The sequence below is a fragment of the Macaca nemestrina genome, chromosome 3, assembly GCF_043159975.1.
Source record: "Macaca nemestrina isolate mMacNem1 chromosome 3, mMacNem.hap1, whole genome shotgun sequence".
NCBI classification, from domain to species: domain Eukaryota; kingdom Metazoa; phylum Chordata; class Mammalia; order Primates; family Cercopithecidae; genus Macaca; species Macaca nemestrina.
This window is the reverse complement of record NC_092127.1, coordinates 86341138-86363543: the sequence shown is the minus strand read 5'-3', so window position 1 is coordinate 86363543 and position 22406 is coordinate 86341138. Positions and strand designations below refer to the sequence as shown.

General features: G+C 38.2%; 1 protein-coding gene across 1 annotated transcript in view; it reads right to left on the bottom strand.

Moving 5' to 3' along the window:
- LOC105486341 (mannosidase beta) overlaps positions 1-22406 on the bottom strand; it is a 135490-nt gene that overhangs the window by 37288 nt on the left and 75796 nt on the right. Inside the window, exons 8-9 of the mRNA XM_011749197.2 lie at positions 9810-9961; positions 341-458 (exon numbers count right to left, since the gene is read on the bottom strand). Coding sequence (XP_011747499.1) covers positions 341-458; positions 9810-9961 — 270 coding nt within the window. The remainder of the gene's footprint in view (positions 1-340; positions 459-9809; positions 9962-22406) is intronic.

The window sequence follows — 22406 nt, the reverse complement described above, 5'->3', positions numbered from 1 at the left end:
TTTTTCTTCTCCTTTAGGTTTTGTCAGATTTCCTTTAAGTGTTTTAAATATTTTCTTTTATTTTCTATGCATACTTAAATATCACAAAGAAAATTATTTTAAAAGTAGGTATATGTATACTGGGATATAAATAATTTACAGGATATCTATCATTTAAAAATAAATAATTATGGTAGTTGCAATCACCTGTGGCTCTGGGTTTACAAGATGTCATTTATTCCTATAGCCCCAAATGGAATATCTGGCTCTGAGACAGGGGCAATTGCATCATTCAGAACATTGGCAATCAAACTGAGGATAGAGTAACTTATCAATACATAAAATGCTATCAACTTCTCACCATTATTCCTAGTTCATCACAGAGTTCATAGAACTCATCCTGCTCATAAATTCCTCCTCCCCAAACCCGAAGAGTATTCATGTTAGCATCCACAACAGACTGTAAAAGGAGCCGTAACCTGTAGAAGACATTTTATAAACAAATCATAACTTGGAAAAAAAACAGATAAACACATTTCTAATCTCTGTTAGAAAAAAACACTCTAAAATCATGACGGTTTGGTTATAATGTAAACTAAAGGAAGTAATATAAAATTATATACACATTAAATAACCACATAAACAAACAGAAAACTTATGGGTGATATCTTTACCTATTATATTTTACCTATTTATTTTATTATACTCTTTTTAAAATTAAATTTATGTTTTATATTTATTCCTATAAAAAATACAGTTGTAAGCCTTGAAAAGTATGCACTAATTTTATACAAACCCTCCACACTATAAAACAAAATCAAGACTTGAGTATTAGTGTCTAGCACCTGTATTTCCTATTACACAATTCCTCCAGCCCGGTATTTCTTTCTCTAGTAAATTTCCTTTATACTTTTTCCAATTCCTATTCACATTACCCTCAGGAAAATCTAGAAACTTACAGGCAGCTTGAGAGCATGCACCTTCCCTCCATCCCCACAACACTGTTCAAGCCAAATAACAGGATGGGCAGACCCAGAGCACTGAGGGCTCAGCACAGGCACCACGGCAGGCTCACCAATTGGACCAGCCGGGCTGAAGGACCACAGCCAACCCAGCCCCAGCTGGGAGGGGAGAGGAGCATTTGAAAAGGAAAAGATAGAGCCAATTATCCCGTGGCTGTGTCTGGAGAAGAATTTCATTTTCTTATGAAATCTAAAATAATATACACATTTTAAAATAAAAGAAAATTACTACAACTTTTGGAAAAAATCAGGTTTTAGTTACTGATCACATTTACATTCTAAATATCAAATGATATACTACAACGCACATTTCTACATTTGTAAATATGCTAAAATGTTATTTAATTTAGATAATAAATAAGTTTAAATGTGTTTATTTTCATTTCATAAAGTTTATTTTCAGCATCACAGAGATGTAAGTTTAGGTAAAAGTGGTTCCAAGATGGCCGAATAGTAACAGCTCCAGGCTACAGCTCCCAGCATGAGCCACACAGAAGACGGGTGATTTCTGCATTTCCAACTGGGGTACCGAGTTCATCTCACTGGGGCGTGTTGGACAGTGGGTGTAGGACAGTGGGTGCAGCCCACCGAACGAGAGCTGAAGGAGGGCGAGGCATCGCCTCACCCGGGAAGCAGGAAGCGCAAGGGGTAAGGGAATTCCATTTCCTAGCCAAGGGAAACCATAACAGATGGCACCTGGAAAATCAGGTCACTCCCACCCTAATACTGCACTTTTCCAAGGGTCTTAGCAAATGGCACACCAGGAGATTATACCCTGCACCTGGCTCAGAGGGTCCCATACCCAGGGGGCCTCCCTCATTGCTAACACAGCAGTCTGAGATCTAACTGCAAGGTGGCAGCAAGGCTGGGGGAGGGGCACTCACCATTGCTGAGGCTTGAGTAGGTAAACAAAGCGGCCAGAAACTCAAACTGGTGGAGCCCACCGCAGTTCAATGAGGCCTGCCTGCCTCTGTAGACTTCACCTCTGGGGACAGGGCATAGTGAAACAAAAGGCAGGAGAAATCTCTGCAGATTTAAATGTCCCTGTCTGACAGCTTTGAAGAGAACAGTGGTTCTCCTAGTAAGGAGTTTGAGATATGAGAACAGACAGACTGCCTCCTCAAGTGCGTCCCTGACCCCCGAGGAGCCTAAAAGGGAGGCACCCACCAGTAGGGGCAGACTGACACCTCACAAAGCCGCATACCCCTCTGAGACAAAGCTTCCAGAGGAACAATCAGGCAGCAACATTTGCTGTTAAGCAGTATTCACTCTTCTGCAGCCTTGGCTGCTGATATCCAGGCAAACAGGGCCTGGAGTGGACCTCAAGCAAACTCCAACAGACCTGCAGCTGAGGGTCCTGACTGTTAGAAGGAAAACTAAGAAACAGAAAGGACATCCACACCAAAACCCCATCTGTACGTCATCAAAGACCAAAAGTAGATAAAACCACAAAGATACGGAAAAAACAGAGCAGAAAAGCTGAAAATTCTAAAAATCAGAGCACCTCTCCTCCTCCAAAGGAACGCAGCTCCTTGCCAGGAATGGAACAAAGCTGGACGGAGAATGACTTTGACAAGTCCTGAGAGAAGAAGGCTTTAGACGATCAAACTTCTCCAAGCTAAAGGAGGAAGTTTGAACCCATCACAAAGAAACTAAAAACCTTGAAAAAAGATTAGACGAATGGCTAACTAGAATAACCAATGTAGAGAAATCCCTAAATGATCTGAAGGAGCTGAAAACCGTGGCACAAGAACTACATGACAAATGCACAAGCTTCAGTAACCAATCTGATCAACTGGAAGAAAGGGTATCAGTGATTGAAGATCAAATGAATGAAAAGAAGCGAGATGAGAAGTTTGGAGAAAAAAGAGTAAAGAGAAACGAACAAAGTCCCCAAGAAATATGGGACTATGTGAAAAGACCAAATCTACGTCTGATTGCTGTACCTGAAAGTGACGGGGAGAATGGAATCCAGTTGGAAAACACTCTGCAGGGTATTAGCCAGGAGAACTTTTTATTGCCTAGGCCCAACCTAGCAAGGCAGGCCAACATTCAAATTCAGGAAACACAGAGAACGCCACAAAGATACTCCTCCAGAAGAGCAACTCCAAGACACACAATTGTCAGATTCACCAAAGTTGAAATGAAGGAAAAACTGTTAAGGCCAGACAGACAGAAAGCTCGGGTTACCCACAAAGGGAAGCCCATCAGACTAACGGCAGATCTATCAGCAGAAACTCTACAAGCCAGAAGAGAGTGGGGGCCAATATTCAACATTCTTAAAGAAAAGAACTTTCAACCCAGAATTTCATATCCAGCCAAACTAAGCTTCACAAGTGAAGGAGAAATAAAATCCTTTATAGACAAGCAAATACTGAGAGATATTGTCACCACTAGGGCTGCCCAACAAGAGCTCCTGAAGGAAGCACTAAACATGGAAAGGAACAACTGGTACCAGCCACTACAAAAACATGCCAAAATGTAAAGACCATCAATGCTAGGAAGAAACTGCATAAACTAACAAGCAAAATAACCAGCTAACATCATAATGACAGGATCAAATTCACACATAACAATACTAACCTTAAATGTAAATGGGCTAAATGCTCCAATTAAAAGACACAGACGGGTAAACTGGATAGTCAAGACCCATCACAGAGCTGTATCCAGGAGACTCATCTTATGTGCAGAGACACACATAGGCTCAAAATAAACGGATGGAGGAAGATCTACCAAGCAAATGGAAAACAAAAAAGAGCACAGGTTGCAATCCTAGTCCCTGATAAAACAGACTTTTAACCAACAAATACCAAAAGAGACAAAGAAGGCCATTACATAATGGTAAAGGGATCAATTCAACAAGAAGAGCTAACTATCCTAAATATATATGCACCCAATACAGGAGCACCCAGATTCAAAAAGCAAGTCCTTAGAGACTTACAAAGAGACTTAGATTCCCACACATTAATAATGAGAGACTTTAACACTCCATTGTCAACATTGGACAGATCAACAAGACAGAAAGTTCACAAGGATATCCAGGAATTGAACTCATCTCTGCACCAAGCAGACCTAATAGACATCTGCAGAACTCTTCACCCCAAATCAAGAGAATGTACATTCTTCTCAGCACCACATCGCACTTATTCCAAACTCGACCACATAGTTGGAAGTAAAGCACTCCTCAGCAAATGTACAAGAACAGAAATTATAACAAACTGTCTCTCAGACCACAGTGCAATCAAACTAGAACTCAGGATTAAGAAACTCAATCAAAATTACTCAACTACATGGAAGCTGAACAACCTGCTCCTAAATGACTACTGGGTACATAATGAAATGAAGGCAGAAATAAAGATGTTCTTTAAAACCAATGAGAACAAAGAGACAACATACCAGAATCTCTGGGACACATTTAAAGCAGTGTGTAGAGGGAAATTTATAGCACTAAATGCCCACAAGAGAAAGCAGGAAAGATCAAAAATTGACACCCTAACATCACAATTAAAAGAACTAGAGAAGCAAGAGCAAACACATTCAAAAGCTAGCAGAAGGCAAGAAATAACCAAGATCAGAGCAGAACTGAAGGAGATAGAGACACAAAAACCCTCCAAAAAATCAATGAATCCAGGAGTTGGTTTTTTGAAAAGATCAACAAAATTCATAGACCACTAGCAAGACTAATAAAGAAAAGAGAGAAGAATCAAATAGACACAATAAAAAATGATAAAGGGGATATCACCACCGACCCCATAGAAATACAAACTACCATCAGAGAATACTGTAAACACCTCTACGCAAATAAACTAGAAAACCTAGAAGAAATGGATAAATTACTGGACACATACACTCTCCCAAGACTAAACCAGAGAGAAGTTGAATCCCTGAATAGACCAATAGCAGGCTCTGAAATTGAGGCAATAATTAATAGCCTACCAACCAAAAAAAGTCCAGGACCAGACGGACTCACAGCCGAATTCTACCAGAGGTACAAGGAGGAGCTGGTACCATTCCTTCTGAAACTATTCCAATCAATAGAAAAAGAGGGAATCCTCCCTAACTCATTTTATGAGGCCACATCATCCTGATACCAAAGCCTGGCAGAGATACAAAAAAAAAAGAGAATTTTAGACCAATATCCCTGATGAACATTGATGCAAAAATCCTCAATAAAATACTGGCAAACTGAACTCAGCAGCACATCAAAACGCTTATCCAGCATGATCAAATGGGCTTCATCCCTGAGATGCAAGGCTGGTTCAACATACGCAAATCAATAAACGTAATCCAGCATATAAACAGAACCAAAGACAAAAACCACATGATTATCTCAATAGATGCAGAAAAGGCCTATGACAAAATTCAACAGCCCTTCATGCTAAAAACTCTCAATAAATTCGGTATTGATGGAACGTATTTCAAAATAATAAGAGCTATTTATGACAAACCCACAGCCAAAATCATACTGAATGGGCAAAAACTGGAAGCATTCCCTTTGAAAACTGGCACAAGACAGGGAAGCCCTCTCTCACCACTCTTATTCAACATAGTGTTGGAAGTTCTGGCTAGGGCAATCAGGCAGGAGAAAGAAATAAAGGGTATTCAATTAGGAAAAGAGGAAGTCATATTGTCCTTGTTTGCAGATGACATGATTGTATATTTTGAAAACCCCATTGTCTCAGCCCAAAATCTCCTTAAGCTGATAAGCAACTTCATCAAAGTCTCAGGATACAAAATCAATGTGCAAAAATCACAAGCACTCTTATATGCAAATAACAGACAGAGAGCCAAATCATGAGTGAACTCCCATTCAAAATTGCTTCAAAGAGAATAAAATACCTAGGAATCCAACTTACAAGGGATGTGAAGGACCTCTTCAAGGAAAACTACAAACCACTGCTCAACAAAATAAAAGAGGACACAAACAAATGGAAGAACATTCCATGCTCATGGATAGGAAGAATCAATGTCGTGAAAATGTTCATACTGCCCAAGGTAATTTATAGACTCAATGCCATCCCCATTAAGCTACCAATGACTTTCTTCACAGAATTGGAAAAACCTACTTTAAAGTTCATATGGAACCAAAAAAGAGCTGGCATTGCGAAGACAATCCTAAGCAAAAAGAACAAAGCTGGAGGCATCATGCTACCTGACTTCAAACTATACTACAAGGCTACAGTAACCAAAACAGCATGGTACTGGTACCAAAACAGAGATATAGACCAATGGAAAAGAACAGAGCCCTCAGAAATAATACCACACATCTACAGCCATCTGATCTTTGACAAACCTGACAAAAACAAGAAATGGGGAAAAGATTCCCTATTTAATAAATAGTGCTGGGAAAACTGGCTAGCCATAAGTAGAAAGCTGAAACTGGATCCCTTCCTTACACCTTACACGAAAATTAATTCAAGATGGATTAAAGACTTAAATGTTAGACCTAAAACCATAAAAACCCTAGAAGAAAACCTAAGCAATACCATTCTGGACACAGGCATGGGCAAGGACTTCATGTCTAAAACACCAAAAGCAATGACAACAAAAGCCAAAATTGACAAATGGGATCTAATTAAACTAAAGAGCTTCTGCACAGCAAAAGAAACTACCATCAGAGTGAACAGGCAACCTACAGAATGGGAGAACGTTTTTGCAATCTACTCATCTGACAGAGGGCTAATATCCAGAACCTACAAAGAACTCAAGCAAATTTACAAGAAAAAAACAACCCCATCAAAAAGTGGGCAGAGGGGCCGGGCGCGGTGGCTCAAGCCTGTGGTCCCGGCACTTTGGGAGGCCGAGACAGGCGGATCACGAGGTCGGGAGTTCGAGACCATCCTGGCTAACACGGTGAAACCCCGTCTCTGCTAGAAAGTACGAAAAACTAGCCGGGCGAGGTGGTGGGCGCCTGTAGTCCCGGCTGCTCGGGAGGCTGAGGCAGGAGAGTGGCGTGAAGGCCCGGGAGGCGGAGCTTGCAGTGAGCTGGGATCCGGCCACTGCACTCCAGCCTGGGCGACACGGCGAGACTCCGTCTCAAAAAAAAAAAAAAAAAAAAAAAAAAAGGGGGCAGAGGATATTAACAGGCACTTCTGCTCATCATTACTGGTCATCAGAGAAATGCAAATCAAAACCGCGATGAGATACCATCTCACACCAGTTAGAATGGCAATCATTAAAAAGTCAGGAAACAACAGGTGCTGGAGAGGATGTGGAGAAATAGGAACACTTTTACACCGTTGGTGGGACTGTAAACTAGTTCAACTATTGTGGAAGACACTGTGGCAATTCCCCAAGGATCTAGAACTAGAAATACCATTTGACCCAGTCATCCCATTACTGGGTATATACCCAGAGGATTATAAATCATGCTGCTGTAAAGACACATGCACACGTATGTTTATTGCGGCACTATTCACAATAGCAGAGACTTGGAACCAACCCAAATGTCCATCAATGACAGACTGGATTAAGAAAATATGGCACATATACACCATGGAATATTATGCAGCCATAAAAAAGAATGACTTCATGTCTTTTGTAGGGACATGGATGAAGCTGGAAACCATCATCCTCAGCAAAGTATTGCAAGATCAGAAAACCAAACACTACATGTTCTCACTCATAGTTGGAAATTGAACAATGAGAACACTTGGACACAGGAAGGGGAACATCACACACTGGGGCCTGTCGTGGGGTGGGGGGAGGGAGGAGGGCTAGCATTAGGAGATATACCTAATGTAAATGACGAGTTAATGGGTTTAGCACAGCAACATGGCACACGTATACATATGTAACAAACCTGCACATTGTGCACATGTACCCTAGAACTTAAAGTATAATAATAAATAAATAAATAAATAAATAAATAAATAAAAAGATATAAATTTACAGATCCAATTAGGAAATATTATTTTCTTCCAAAGTTCTATTTCTTCAGTCTCAGAAAAACATTTTTAATTTTTTTCCTAGATCTAGAACTTTTAAGATTATATTTTGTTTTTAAATAAATTGTATTTTGCATATTTAAGGTATATGACATGATGTTATGGGATATAGATAGATAGATAGATAGATAGATAGATAGATAGATAGATAGATAGATAGTTAAAAGGTTACTATAGTGAAACAAACTAACGTACTTACCATCCTATAATAGGGGTCCCAACCCCCAGGCCACGGACTGAACCATGGATCAGGCAGCACAGCAGGAGGTAAGCAGCAGGTGAGCAAGCATTACTACCTGACCTCCTGTCAGATCAGCGGCAGCATTAGATTCTCATAGAAGCAAGAACCCTATTGTGAACTGTGCATGCGAAGGATACAGGTTGTGTGCTCCTTATGAGAATCTAATTCCTGATGATCTGAGGTAGAAGGGTTTCATTCCAAAACTATCTCCCCACCCCCCCCACTCCCTACCCCTAATCTGTGGAAAAATTGTCTTCCACGAAACTGGTTATTGGTGCCAAAAATATTTGAGACTGCTGTCCTACATAGTTAGCCACTCTTTTTTGCTTTTGTGGCAAAAGTAGCTAAAATCTAATCATTTAGCATGAATCCTATAAAGAGCACTTTTTTTTTTTTTTTTTTTTGAGATGGAGTCATGCTCTGTCACCCAGGCTGGAGTGCAGTGGCCGGATCTCAGCTCACTGCAAGCTCCACCTCCCGGGTTCACGCCATTCTCCTGCCTCAGCCTCCCAAGTAGCTGGGACTACAGGCGCCCGCCACTTCGCCCGGCTAGTTTTTTGTATTTTTTTTTTAGTAGAGACGGGGTTTCACCGTGTTAGCCAGGATGGTCTCGATCTTCTGACCTCGTGATCCGCCCGTCTCGGCCTCCCAAAGTGCTGGGATTACAGGCTTGAGCCACCGCGCCTGGCTTCCTAGTGTACATCAGATCTCTGGGCTTGCTCGCCTGTATATCTGCTACATTGTATCCTCTGACCATATCTGCTACATTGTATCCTCTGACCAGCTGGCTCCCAGTTTCCTCCCCACCCTCCCACAACCGCACCTCCATAACACACAAGATTTTTTTTAGTTCTTTTGTTAAGATAAAGGTAAAAGAATATGCAAATACCTTAGCATAGAAAGGTAAATATTGGAGTGGGCCCCGTGGCTTACACCTATAATCCCAGCACTTTGGGAGGCCGAGGCAGGTGGATCATTTGAGTTCAGGAGTTCAAGACCAGCCTGGCCCACATAGTGAAACCTCGTCTCTACTAAAAATACAAAAATTAGCTGGGCAGTAGTGGCCTGCGCCTGTAATCCCAGCTACTTGGGAGGCTGAGGCAGGAGAATCACTTGAGCCTGGGAGGCGGAGGTTGCAGTGAGCTGAGATTCTGCCATTGCACTCCAGTCTGGACAACAAAGTGAGACTCTGTCTCAAAAAAAAAGAAGAGAAAAAAAAAAGAGGAAAGGTAAATATGTGTTCTTATCTTTCAAAACCATGCTCAAAAACATTTAAGGTATCATTTGAAAAGATGAAAATAGTTGAATTTAATATTTTTTTCAGGAACTATTCAAAATACTAATTAGTCATTTTCTTATTTCTCCAGAGTAAACATATAATAGTTTTCTAAAACTGAATGGCTTCAACAGTCTCAAATAGTTTAGCTCTAAGACCACCTGTAGCCCAGGAGAATGGAATATATGATTTTTAAAATCCTATCCATTCTAAAGTTTCCATCATCTAGAATTCTATACTACCTGTTAGTTCCTTACCCAGGGACTAAAGAAAGTAAAAATGAGTAAATCTCAAGCTTTGCCGGACTTTTAAAGAGGAACAAGAAAAGAAAGACAGTAACTCACAACTCAGAGGTTACTCGGTCCTGGAATGAATCTGCTGGGATCCAGTTTGAGCCTTTTAGAAATACGGGAAATCCATTAATTTTGAAATAGAAACTCAAACCAGGAGACCCTTTTATGGGCTCTTCTATAAGTTCCACTGTCCTAAAATAAACCTGCAATGAACAGAATTAAATGATGAATATCAAATTTAAAACATAAGCAAAGTAGTTTTTTAAAAAAAGAAGCAGACCTTTTTGAAAAACGTACATTCAGTAGTTTAATGTAAATTTTCCTATTTACTATGAAGCACATAATGTGGAAATGTACATTTCAGGAATATACACATATAAATTATTGCTAGCATCTGTTATTTCTCTTTTAAAAGAGAAATATAGAAACTACTAAAGAGCTACTGTAGTCTTCCACATGAAATAGGCATTTGTGATAACATCAAAAAAGACAATTTGAAGATAACATTTCTAAATTAAAACAAAAACATGCTATTTCAAAAAAATAGAAAAAAATGCTGTCTTTGAAAAAAACATTCTCATTTCAGTGTGTTAAAAGGTAGCCAAACATGCATCTTAGAATCAGATATTATAACTTAACAACTTTGCAATCTTAATAACACATTACCATAAAATCGCTTTGTTTAATGGGTAATTTAATCCTAATTACACATGAAACTCAATGTTTGAGCACGCTCTGATTTCTTGACTGGAGATGTATGTGGTGTTCTAATGGAAGTAGATGGGGCAGGAGCATGCACTCTGTGCTGTTGGTGCTCTGGAGAGGAAGCAGAGGCCCCATCCTGGTGACAGCCCAGCCAGGATTTCCCCCAGTTAAGCATGGGCAGCAAGACCCCAGATAGAGAAGCTTTGACGTTTTTATCAAAATCTTTATTCTTGCCAGCCATAAATTGGATCAAGTTTATATGATAACATTTTATACCAATAAAGCGTAGCCTTAAGCCAAAAGCACACATTTCTCTAATTTAAAAAATCAGTGAATGAATGAGTCAAATTATTTCACGTAATAAGTGTCCACCATTCTGCTTCCTGACTCCTGCCTTTATTTATATGAAATGACAAAAGATATCAGAATTAACTTTACAAGAAGATACAGAATATGTCCTGGATAAGGAGGATCTTGACACGTAATGATCACTCCTGCTTCAGGGCTGCAAAATGTCAAGAATGCACAGTGATTTTCAGAGGTGACTTTTAAAACACCATTGATGGTGGGTTCCAATATCTAGAACAGTGCGTAGTCCTTTAAGTGTGGCCTGGGGACTCCAGGAGGTCCCTTGGAGATTTTCAGTGGGTCCTTGACTTAGAGTAAAACTAAAACACTATTTGCCTTTATCTCTCTCAGTCTCTGAGTGTCAGTGGAATTTTCCAGAGACTACATGATGTGTGCCTACTTCATCACTCTGACAGCTAATGGAATGTGTGCTGTGTATTCCATTGTGATGTAGCTCTGTGGCAGAGGTTTATGGTATGAAGCAGTGCATTTTCAGAGATTAACTCAGTTTGTTCTCAGTACTTTTACTGTATTCTTACTATTAATAGCTGTCTTTGATTATTCCTGCTATAATCTCTGTACCCTCATTGTTGTTCAATAAATTCTTACTTTGAACCCCAAAGTTTCCCTTGCAAACTACACAGAAGCACAAAAGGAGTAGGTACTACTCTTCACAGCAATATTTTCAAGTTTTCAAATAAAAACAAATTCTAATTTTAATTGAAACTCATTTTACACTTTAGTAATATTTTATCTTGTTCTAAAAGAAAATTTATTTATAATACTTTTTTCTAATTTAGGGATGAATTGTCAAAATGAGATCAGAAGGCTTACCTTCTCACTAGCCTGGCCAACATGGTGAAATCCTGTCTCTAATAAAAGTACAAAAATTAGCTGGGTGTGGTGGTGCATGCCTGTAATCCCAGCTACTTGGGAGGCTAAGGCAGGAGAATCACTTGAACCCGGGGGGCGGAGGTTGCAGTGAGCCAAGATCATGCCATTGCACTCCAGCCTGGGCTACAGAGCAAGATTCCATCTCAAAAAAAAAAAAAAAAAAAAAGAAGGCTTACCTTCTCAACCCATAACTGTACTATCTGTCTATAAGGTTGCTGAAAAAAGTGAAACTGACATATCAGACAGTCTTTTGACTCATGGAAGGGAAGAATCTACTCTAAAGAAACTGGGTAAAATTATGAATAAGAAGTGAAATTATGATGAAAGTCATCTTTCAACTTTATGGATGTTAATAACTTATCTTTTTGTGCATTATGCAATGAAACATTTTAAAATAATATTTATGGTGCCAGTTAAGTTGTAGTGTCTCATTGAGACGAATCATTCACAGTATGAAGAAAAGAGAATTGAATATTTAAACTTATACATGATAAGCTCATTAAAAGTCAAACCGTGTTTATTACATCTTTTCAAACCAGACATGAAAAACCCACTGGAGCATCTTACAGGGTTAGTTATGCACTCCTGGCTGGAGAAGTACACATACTAGCTGAGAGATAGTTGTACTGTTCACATTGCAGAATGCTTACTAGATGAAGAGTCAGCAAAGGAAATAACAGCACTGCCACTTTGCAATGACAGAGTAACTCATCCAGTTGAGAGATTTGACTGCAGTATGAAGACTGGCCTGATATCTCATCTGAAATAATCATACTTTTGCTTTACAAATGAGTGAATCTCCAGATATAGATGGACTTGCCAGTTTGCTTGTATTTGTATGTTATCAACACAATAAATCATCAAAAATCTTCTTTTCTGTGAATTTTTGGCAACAATACACAAGAGGTGCTGAAATATTCAAATTACTAAATAACTTTTTGAATCTCAGGGTTATCCTGTAATTACTGTGTTAACATTGGCACCGATGTTACAAAAGCAGTGGTAGGTAACACTGCTGCTGCCTTAGCAGGAATCAAGGCAGTAGCTCCAAATTGCTAGTAGTCATTACATCTTTCACCTTCATGTATTAGCAGGAAAATGAAAAAAGCCAGTTTCACTTACGAATGTCCTTGATAAAGCAGTAAACATTAATTTCTTTTTTTTTTTTTTTTTTTTTTTTTTTTGAGGCGGAGTCTCGCTCTGTCACCCAGGCTGGAGTGCAGTGGCGCGATCTCGGCTCACTGCAAGCTCCGCCTCCCGGGTTCCCGCCATTCTCCTGCCTCAGCCTCCCGAGTAGCTGGGACTACAGGCGCCGCCACCACGCCCGGCTAATTTTTTTTGTATTTTTAGTGGAGACGGGGTTTCATTGTGTTAGCCAGGATGGTCTCGATCTCCTGACCTCGTGATCCGCCCGTCTCGGCCTCCCAAAGTGCTGGGATTACAGGCTTGAGCCACCGCACCCGGCCCTAAACATTAATTTCATTAAATCCCAACCCTCAGTATGCATAATTTTAATACCCATAAAGCACCATTCACAATAGATAGCTGGAGGAAAAGCCTCTGGGCCATTATTAGAGTTGTATGTAAGCTGAATTGGCCTTGTTCATGACACCCCATTTTTACTTGATAGAAGGCCTGACAGACAACCGATGGTTATTCAGACTTGGACACTTGGCAGACATTCTCTATAAATGAATGAATTGAGCCTATCATTTCAAGGAAAACAACTGGCAGTGTTTGTGGCTAAGGATAAAACTCAAACTTTCAAGTAAAAATTGGGATTAGGGAAAACTTGTATCTACTACCTGATGGTAGTAGATACTTACTTAAAAACTTTTTAGATGTCAATTTTGGCTTTTGTTGCCATTGCTTTTGGTGTTTTAGTCATGAAGTCCTTGCCCATGCCTATGTCCTGAATGGTATTGCCTAGGTTTTCTTCTAGGGTTTTTATGGTTTTAGGTCTAACATTTAAGTCTCTAATCCACTTTGAATTAATTTTTGTATAAGGCGTAAGGAAGGGATCCAGTTTCAGCTTTCTACTTATGGCTAGCCAGTTTTCTCAGCACCATTTATTAAATAGGGAATCCTTTCCCCATTTCTTGTTTTTGTCAGGTTAAACTAAACAGCTACTGCACAGCAAAAGAAACTACCATCAGAGTGAACAGGCAACCTACACAATGGGAGAACATTTTTGCAATCTACTCATCTGACAAAGGGCTAATATCTAGAACCTACAAAGAACTCAAACAAATTTACAAGAAAAAAACAAACAATCCCATCAAAAAGTGGGCAAAGGATATGAACAGGCACTTCTCAAAAGAAGACATTTATGCGAAAAAATGCTCATCATCACTAGTCATCAGAGAAATGCAAATCAAAACCACAATGAGATACCATCTCACACCAGTTAGAATGGTAATCATTAAAAAGTCAGGAAACAACAGGTGCTGGAGAGGATGTGGAGAAATAGGAACACTTTTACACTGTTGGTGGGACTGTAAACTATTTCCATTGTGGAAGACAGTGTGGCAATTCCTCAAGGATCTAGAACTAGAAATACCATTTGACCCAGCCATCCCATTACTGGGTATATATCCAAAAGATTGTAAATCATGCTGCTATAAAGACACATGTACATGTATGTTTATTGAGGCACTATTCACAATAGCAAAGACTTGGAACCAACCCAAATGTCCATCAATGACAGCCTGGATTAAGAAAATGTGGCACATATACACCATGGAATACTATGCAGCCATAAAAAAGGATGAGTTCATGTCCTTTGTAGGGACATGGATGCAGCTGGAAACCATCATTCTCAGCAAACTATCACAAGAACAAAAAACCAAACACTGCATGTTCTCACTCATAGGTGGAAATTGAACAATGAGAACACTTGGACACAGAAAGGGGAGCATCACACACCAGGTCCTATTGTGGGGAGGGGGGAGGGAGGAGGGATAGCATTAGGAGATACACCTAATGTAAATGACGAGTTAATGGGTTTAACACACCAACATGGCACATGTATACATATGTAACAAACCTGCATGTTGTGCACATGTACCCTAGAACATAAAGTATAATAAAAAAAAACTTTTTAGATGACATCAGTGGTGATATTAACAAATGTGATATTATAAAAGGAAATGTTTCAACATGTAGAAGATTTGTAACTCTCAAGAAACATTTTCCAAGAAACAAACATTTTCCAATAACCAATGCCTTACATTACAGTATCATATAATATGGGTAAAGAATTCAAACAAAGTGCAAGATAGACTAATGGATTTTAACGTAAGAGAGAATAAAAAGTTCATTGGTTAGTTGCAATTCACACTGGGACTAACCTTTAAGAAACTATCATTTGTTAAAAGAAAATCCACAATTTATCTGAAAAGACTATTTTTTCCCTTTTCCAAGTATATCTGTGTGAGGTCAGATTTCCTTAATCTGTTTCAACTGAAACAACATATTGCAAATTGACTGAAGGCAGATACAGATGAGAATCCCTTTGTCTCCTACTAAACAAGACATTAAAGTGACTTGCTAACACGTAAAACTGTCATTATTTCCACTAGTTTTTTTGTTAATTTATTTTTTATAAAATAAGTCATATATAAAAATAGTCATATGTGCCATGAGTTTATTATGGTTATTTAAAATGAATAAGTAAATATTTAATTCCCAGTTTTAATATTTAATATGGTAAATATCGGTACATATAACCCATATAAACAAAAGCATGTTGTGGTTTTCAATAACTTTTTTAAGTATAATGCAGTGCTGAGTCCAGAAAAATTTGAGAATCACTATCGCAGAAAATAGAATTTATTTATTTCTTAATATCTATGAAGGCTACAAACTGTATTAACTATACAACATAATACTTTCCAGCACATTTTTCCTTTCTGTGCAAATGTTCTTATAAAAAGACATCTCTCCCTATCCCCCAACTCTTGCAATAACAAGTTATGACTGGGGTGACAACGAACCCAAACCTCCTGACAGTGCCTCAGAGGTGAAGTAGTAATTACCAGCCACCTTTCCCTCTGGGCATTCTTTGACAAGTGAAAGGCTCCTGCTTCTATGATAAGTGTCAGTAATTTTCCACATCCTCTGGCAGTCTTGAAGTCACATAAAAGCCTTCTTCTACAACAGGTATTTTACTTCAGAGAAAATAATGGGTTCTAAAAGATTTCTTGAAAAGACCCTTGAGTAACACATATTTGCATCCAAAGTAAATATGTAATCTTCATATGAGACTAAAATTTTTTTAAACAGTCCAACAAAGCAAATTATTGTCTAACGGTATGAAAAAGGTATAAATACCTAAGAAACTAAAAAATGTGTAAGTCGGGCAGTTTGAAAATTAAAAATTTTAACTTCTAAATTTTTATCTATTTTTGAAGTTTCTATTAATTCCTCACTAAATCTGTATTTTTATTAACTTTATAAACATTTCCTTTTCAAAATAGAAGGATTAACTTTAAAAGTGCAGGATAGTTGAATGCATTCTTTCAAACAAGAATTAAGGATATCTGAACTAAAGGGCTTAAGAGGTACGTGACTGATAAACATGGTACTCCTCAAATTTCTTTCTCTGGCAGACCAAACAGATGATATGTAATGAATCATTGATTCATAAGCCCAAGGCCGCTTCTCAGCTGTTTGTAATCAGATACTTAAAAAGCTGTAATAGCATCACTAGATTTTCAAAAGGGCAATTTTCTTCTTAAAAAGAAACCCACTTATTTCTAAACGTCGTCAAATGTCAAACCTGCTAAAATCCTTTTACATATATTTTAAGACACAACCAAACACTGCATTTCTGTCTTTGTTCTGAAAGTGCTCCAGCGTGTAAAAGTATTGAGAAAACAAGCTCTGGGTCTCCACAAATAGCTCTTGTCAACCAGGTCCCTGCAGGATGACACAAGAGACATAACTTTGTTGTGCCCTTGCAATTTGCAGACAGCACAACCAGAACTTAACAGATTAACATTAACATTGGCACAGTTATCTATCCTTGTAGCCAGATGTGTATCTAGTACATCTGACACCAGATAGGATCACTTTTTAAGACCTCCTCTTCTATATGACAAAGTTATTTTCAATAGAAGTAATGAAATGAAATGAATAATGATAATTCCAGAAAAGAATGTCCAGAAAAGAATGTAGACATTAAAAACTTTCTTTCACTGAACTTTGCATAATCATGCCAGTTTTTTAAAAGGTAAAACGAATATTAGAGTACAAAAAAGGAAAAGTTAATAGATTCAAGTTCTGATTATATTAATATATTTAATAAACTCATAAAGGGAATAACATACATAATGGTATGCTATAGTAAGAAATAATAACATTTGCTATTTTCAGCCTTACCTTCTAAAAATCTGTCAACAACTTTCTCAAAATTGATCTTCTTTGGACATACATGTTCAATATTTGATTCATTTGTCATAGCTGATGGAAAAATACCTTTTGTTAATTTTAACTCAGAAATGTTCTTCCAGATGAGGCCAGAGATATGCAAATATTTTAGAAAGTATTAAACATAATAAGTTTGGTAGAGATTCATAAAAATCCCACTTCACATTCAACTCCAAAAAATGCAGTCATATCCATGCCTTTGTTCTTTTGACTTTCGTTCAAACTACTTACAAATGCCTCTGAGGTATTAAAAAAAAAATCCCACTTCTCAAGTATTTCTTCTGTAAAATCACAGAAAATGATTGTGAACACAGATAATATTTGATTCACTGCTGTAGAACAAGTGTCCAGTTCTCAGGGACAACAATTGGGGCGTTTGGCATTGCTATGTGGATTTCTCTGAGCTATGGAAAACCAGCAACTCTTTGTTGTTTCTCCTGGCACTCTTCTTCAAAATTTGATTCTTTTTTCTACGTAAATGTCGATTTCCTCATATTTTGTTGTTACACAGGAAATAGGCTTCACCAAAATTTCTGTGCACTTACCTTCAAAGTCTTCAAAGAAGACTTGTAAAGTTGGGAATTTCACTGTACATTGTTCAAGATAGAGTCTGACTATTTGCAAATATTTTTGTATGTGATTAATGTCATCTAAAACTACACTGGAAAAAAGATAATTCCAAAGAGAGAACTGCATACAGCAGAGTGAAATATCTGAGCTGATTCATGTGTCCACATTTTCTTTGGATTACATGGTACTTCAAAGTTGAGATAACTTTTCAAAATTTTTCTACAGTGACCCAGCTTCATAATGAACCTTCCATCTTGTCTAGGGAAGATTTTCTGCAGCTTTTCCCATCAATGAGGTGAGATGAGAAAGAATGAATACAATTTTTCCAAAGTTCTAATAAAAAAAAATCACACAGGAAAAAAGTTTCCAAAAAAGCAAATTCCACAAGGCTCAGAGAATAATTTCCAAGAGGCTGAAATATTTTTTGGGATTAATTTCTTTGATTTTTGCATGAACTCCACAGTGAATACTGGCCACATACGCAGCATCTTTTATCCTGGACGGTGGCAGAGGTTTATGAAATAATAATCCCATTCCTTGAAGCTATTTTCTGTGCATTCTGCAGCAGTTTTTCTGGAAATATGAGAATGACTCCTTTATTTCCATTCTACCACCTTCTATATGACCAATTCACACATTTGATCTCTGTTTCCAGAAATGTAAGAATGACTTCTTTATTTCCACTCTGCCACCTTCAATATAGGCCTATATGACCAATTCACACATTTGATCTCTGTTTAAAGTGTCCAGAGTGCTGTCAAAAAGAATTCCAGCCAGGCAGTGGCTCATGCCTATAACCTCAACACTTTGGGAAGCTGAGGTGGGAAGATTGCTTTTGGACAGGAGTGCGAGACCAGCCTGGGCAACATGGCAGGCTGTGTTGCAACACCCACTTACTGTCTGCACCTACAGCTAACTGCTCCCCATCTCTAGAAAAATAAAATAGGCAAGGCATGGTAGCATGTGCCTGTAGTAGTCCTAGCTACTTAGGAGGATAAGGTAGGAGGATCACGGGGGCCCAGAAGTTCAAAGCTGCAGTGAGCTATGAGCAGCCTGGGTGACAGAGTGAGCCCCTGCCTCTAAAAACAACAAAATAATAATTCCAAAGTATTTTTTTCAATATCTGCCACCCCCTACTAAAGCATACCACTGATGTCATGCTTTAGTTTGACTCTTTCTTTAGTTTTAAAACAACAAATTTAAAAGAATAAATTTCAATTCTAAAGACACCATTAAAATTAGTAGAATATATTTCACACATTAACTAAAACATGCACTTACCAAGCAAAATATTACACATTACACCTCAGAATCCATAGCTTTCTCAATTGTAAATTTAAAGCATAAAAATAACTCCAAGAGATCACATCAAATTGAAGTAATTTATGTTGAGTTTCTCCTTTTTTATAATCACTGTGCTATTGGTGTTTATTTCTAATCTGTAATGCTTTTAAACACAGGCATGTATAGGACAGGGAATGGAGGCGCAAACTGTGTTCAAAGCAAGCTCAAACAATTCCAAACTGCTATAAATTTGTTTTCAAAATGACTGCAAGAAGCTGAATCTTCATGTATCTGGGAATGACTGTATAACTAAGAGTACTCCAGGCCGGGTGAGGTGGCTCACGCCTGTAATCCCAGCACTTTGGGAGGCAGAGGTGGGAGGATCACTTGAGGTCGGGAGTTTGAGACCAGCCTGACCAACACGGAGAAGCCTCGTCTCTACTAAAAATACAAAAATTAGCCGGGCATGGTAGTGCATGCCTGTAATCCCAGTTACTCAGGAGGCTGAGGCAAGAGAATCTCTTGAACCTGGGAGGCAGAGGTTGCGATGAGCCGAGATCATGCCATTGTACTCCAGTGTGGGCAAAAAGAGACAACTCTGTCTCAAAAAAAAAGAAAAAGAAAAAAAAATACTCCAAATTAACTTTCATGTAGAATATAAAATCTATTAGAGGACTAGTAATAAAAGTGTGCTAAATCTAAGCATACATGTATATTATTAACATTCAAGAGTAACCAAACACACAGATAAAACTTAGACCAGTATATGACTGGGAGAGGGAGAGGGTAGGAGAAGTATTCTATCACTGGCATTATTTATTAATAGAATTGCCAGTATATAGTAATAATGAAAAATAGGCCAACGGATAGTCTACACACAAGGCACCCACTTACTGTCTGCACCTAGGGCTAACTGCTCCTATGGCCCACCTGAGGAAGCCACTGCCTATAGCCATCTTGGAAATCTTTAATAAAACTTCTGACAAGGAAAAGGCCAAAAGGACAGTGTACTGGGTTGAACAGTGTCCCCCCAAAATGCATGTCCACCCAAAAATGTAACCTTATTTGGAAATAAGGTCTTTGCAAATATATTTAGTTTTGTTAAAATGAGGTCATACTGGGCCCTAACCCAACGACTGGTGTAGTTATAAAAAAAGGAAACAAGAGACACACACAAGGAGAAAGCTATATGATGGTAGAGACAGAGATCAGAGTGATGCATCTACAAGTCAAGGATTGCCAGCAATGATGAGAAGCTGGAAGGGGCAAGGAAGAATTCTTTCCCAGAACCTTTGGAAGGAACACGGCTCTGCCAACATCTTGATTTTGGACTCCAGCCTCCAAGACTGTGAGAAAATAAATTTTAAGATACTCAGTTTATAGTAATTTGTAATGATAGACCTAGAAACCTAATACAGAAAGAGACACATTTCATAATCTCTGTGCCCTCTCAATACAAAAATACACCTTGATTATTCTTAATTCCATATTATTTGGCTATGTACTTTTAAGGTCTTTAGAGAGCCAAAAGTAGCACTTAGAAAAAATTCCACTTGTATTACATTGGTTTTTTGCCCTGTGGAATTTGCAAAGATGAAGACAGGAATTTAAAAAACAAACAATGAAGTGACATTGAAAAAAAAAAAAAAAAACACTGTAAAAGAAAAAAAACTCCCAATTGTTTTTGTAATTGTAATAGCCATGGACAATCATTCACCTCTTCTGGCTTGGGAACTATGAAATACAAGTTTTAGTTGATTATAGAATACCTATTATTACATCTATTTTCCTACAATAATTTCATTGGAGAATCTTGATCCCAGGATCAAATGTACACAGCAACAGCCTTCTGTTGCTTTTAGCAAAACGATACCTTATACATAGAATACCTGGGAAATTCTTATAAAATCAATTATGTGTAAGAGAAATATCAACTAATTGGTTTCCTGTTTTTCCATAAAGGCAAGTCATAATAAGCATTCAAAAATACGTATTAGTTCATTAAAACATGTTACCCAGTCAATTCAGTACAATCAATTAGTAGGATAAAAACACTGAGTTAACCTGGGAAGAAAATGGGAAAAACTGATTGGTCAGATTTTTTATTCCATTTACACAGAGTATCCTCTCCCATTCCCACTTAAAACACAAAACTTTTTCTTTTGTTAAAAAATCAATTTGGTTTCCCAAACTGATAAAGCTAACTCTCCCAGACTCACATTCTAAGGTCCCTCATGCAATGATTTATTTGGCAGAATTTATGATATCCCAACATTTATTTTTTATCTTGTTATTTATTAATGTTTAAATTGCCTGTTGACATTTTTTCAATACATGACCTCCCTTCTTGCTTAAACCATTTTCCCCAATGTCACTCAACATAAGAAAATCTCAGTCATCAAAATATTCTGCCATGTTCACAAAGAAATGTAGTCAGCACTTTCCTCTCTCTCGAGTGCCTGTATTCTTTTCATGATTCCATACATTTCTGCTATATGGGCTGCATTCAAAATCTGTAACTTCCCGCGGACCTTTTGTCTGAGTCAAATATGCTGGTGATACACTCAGTTTAAAAAAAAAAAAGAAATCCTAAACACGTTTCTAAGCTCAATGGAAGAGGAGAGGCAAGAAAGAAAGATATAAAACTGAAGCAAGATGGATTTCAATGAGGTATATTTAAAATAGAATTATTTTTGCATAAGCAAGCCCATGGTAACAATAAAGCCATCAGGAAACAAGAGCAACAGAGGTGAGATAAGGAGGGGCTGATGATGAGAAAACAGTGTTCAATGTTCAGTCTGACACAGTACTAAGTGCTGGTGAGCATGAGGAGCCTAGGCAAGTCTCATATAACCACTTTGGATGGCAGTTTAGCATAACCGAAAAAGCTGAACTCCTGCATCTTCCATAATCATGCAATTCCACTCCCAGCAGATAGGCCACTGGGGGCGTATGTGCTCCAAGCGTTATATCAGTAATGTTCACAGCAGCATTACTTGGGATAGCCAAAACTGGCAATTACTCAAATTGCAACAGCAAAATGTGCAGTATAATAAAATCTTATACAACTTAAATAGACAAACTACAGTTACACAGAACAACAAACAGCAGTCCCCCCTTATCTACAGGGGATACACTCCAAGACCCCCAGTAGGTACCTGAAACTGCAGATAGTACTGAACCCCATATATACTATGATTTTTTCCATCTGATAAAGGAGAAGGCTGCTAAGCGACTACCAGGTGGATAATGTATACAGCAAGGATAAGCTCAACAAAGCAATGATTCATGTCCTGGACAAGACAGGGCAGGACAGCACGAGATTCCATCATGCTACACAGAACAGTTAGCAATTTAAAACTCACGAATTGCTTATTTCTGGAGTTTTCCATTTACTATTTTCAGACCACAGCTGAC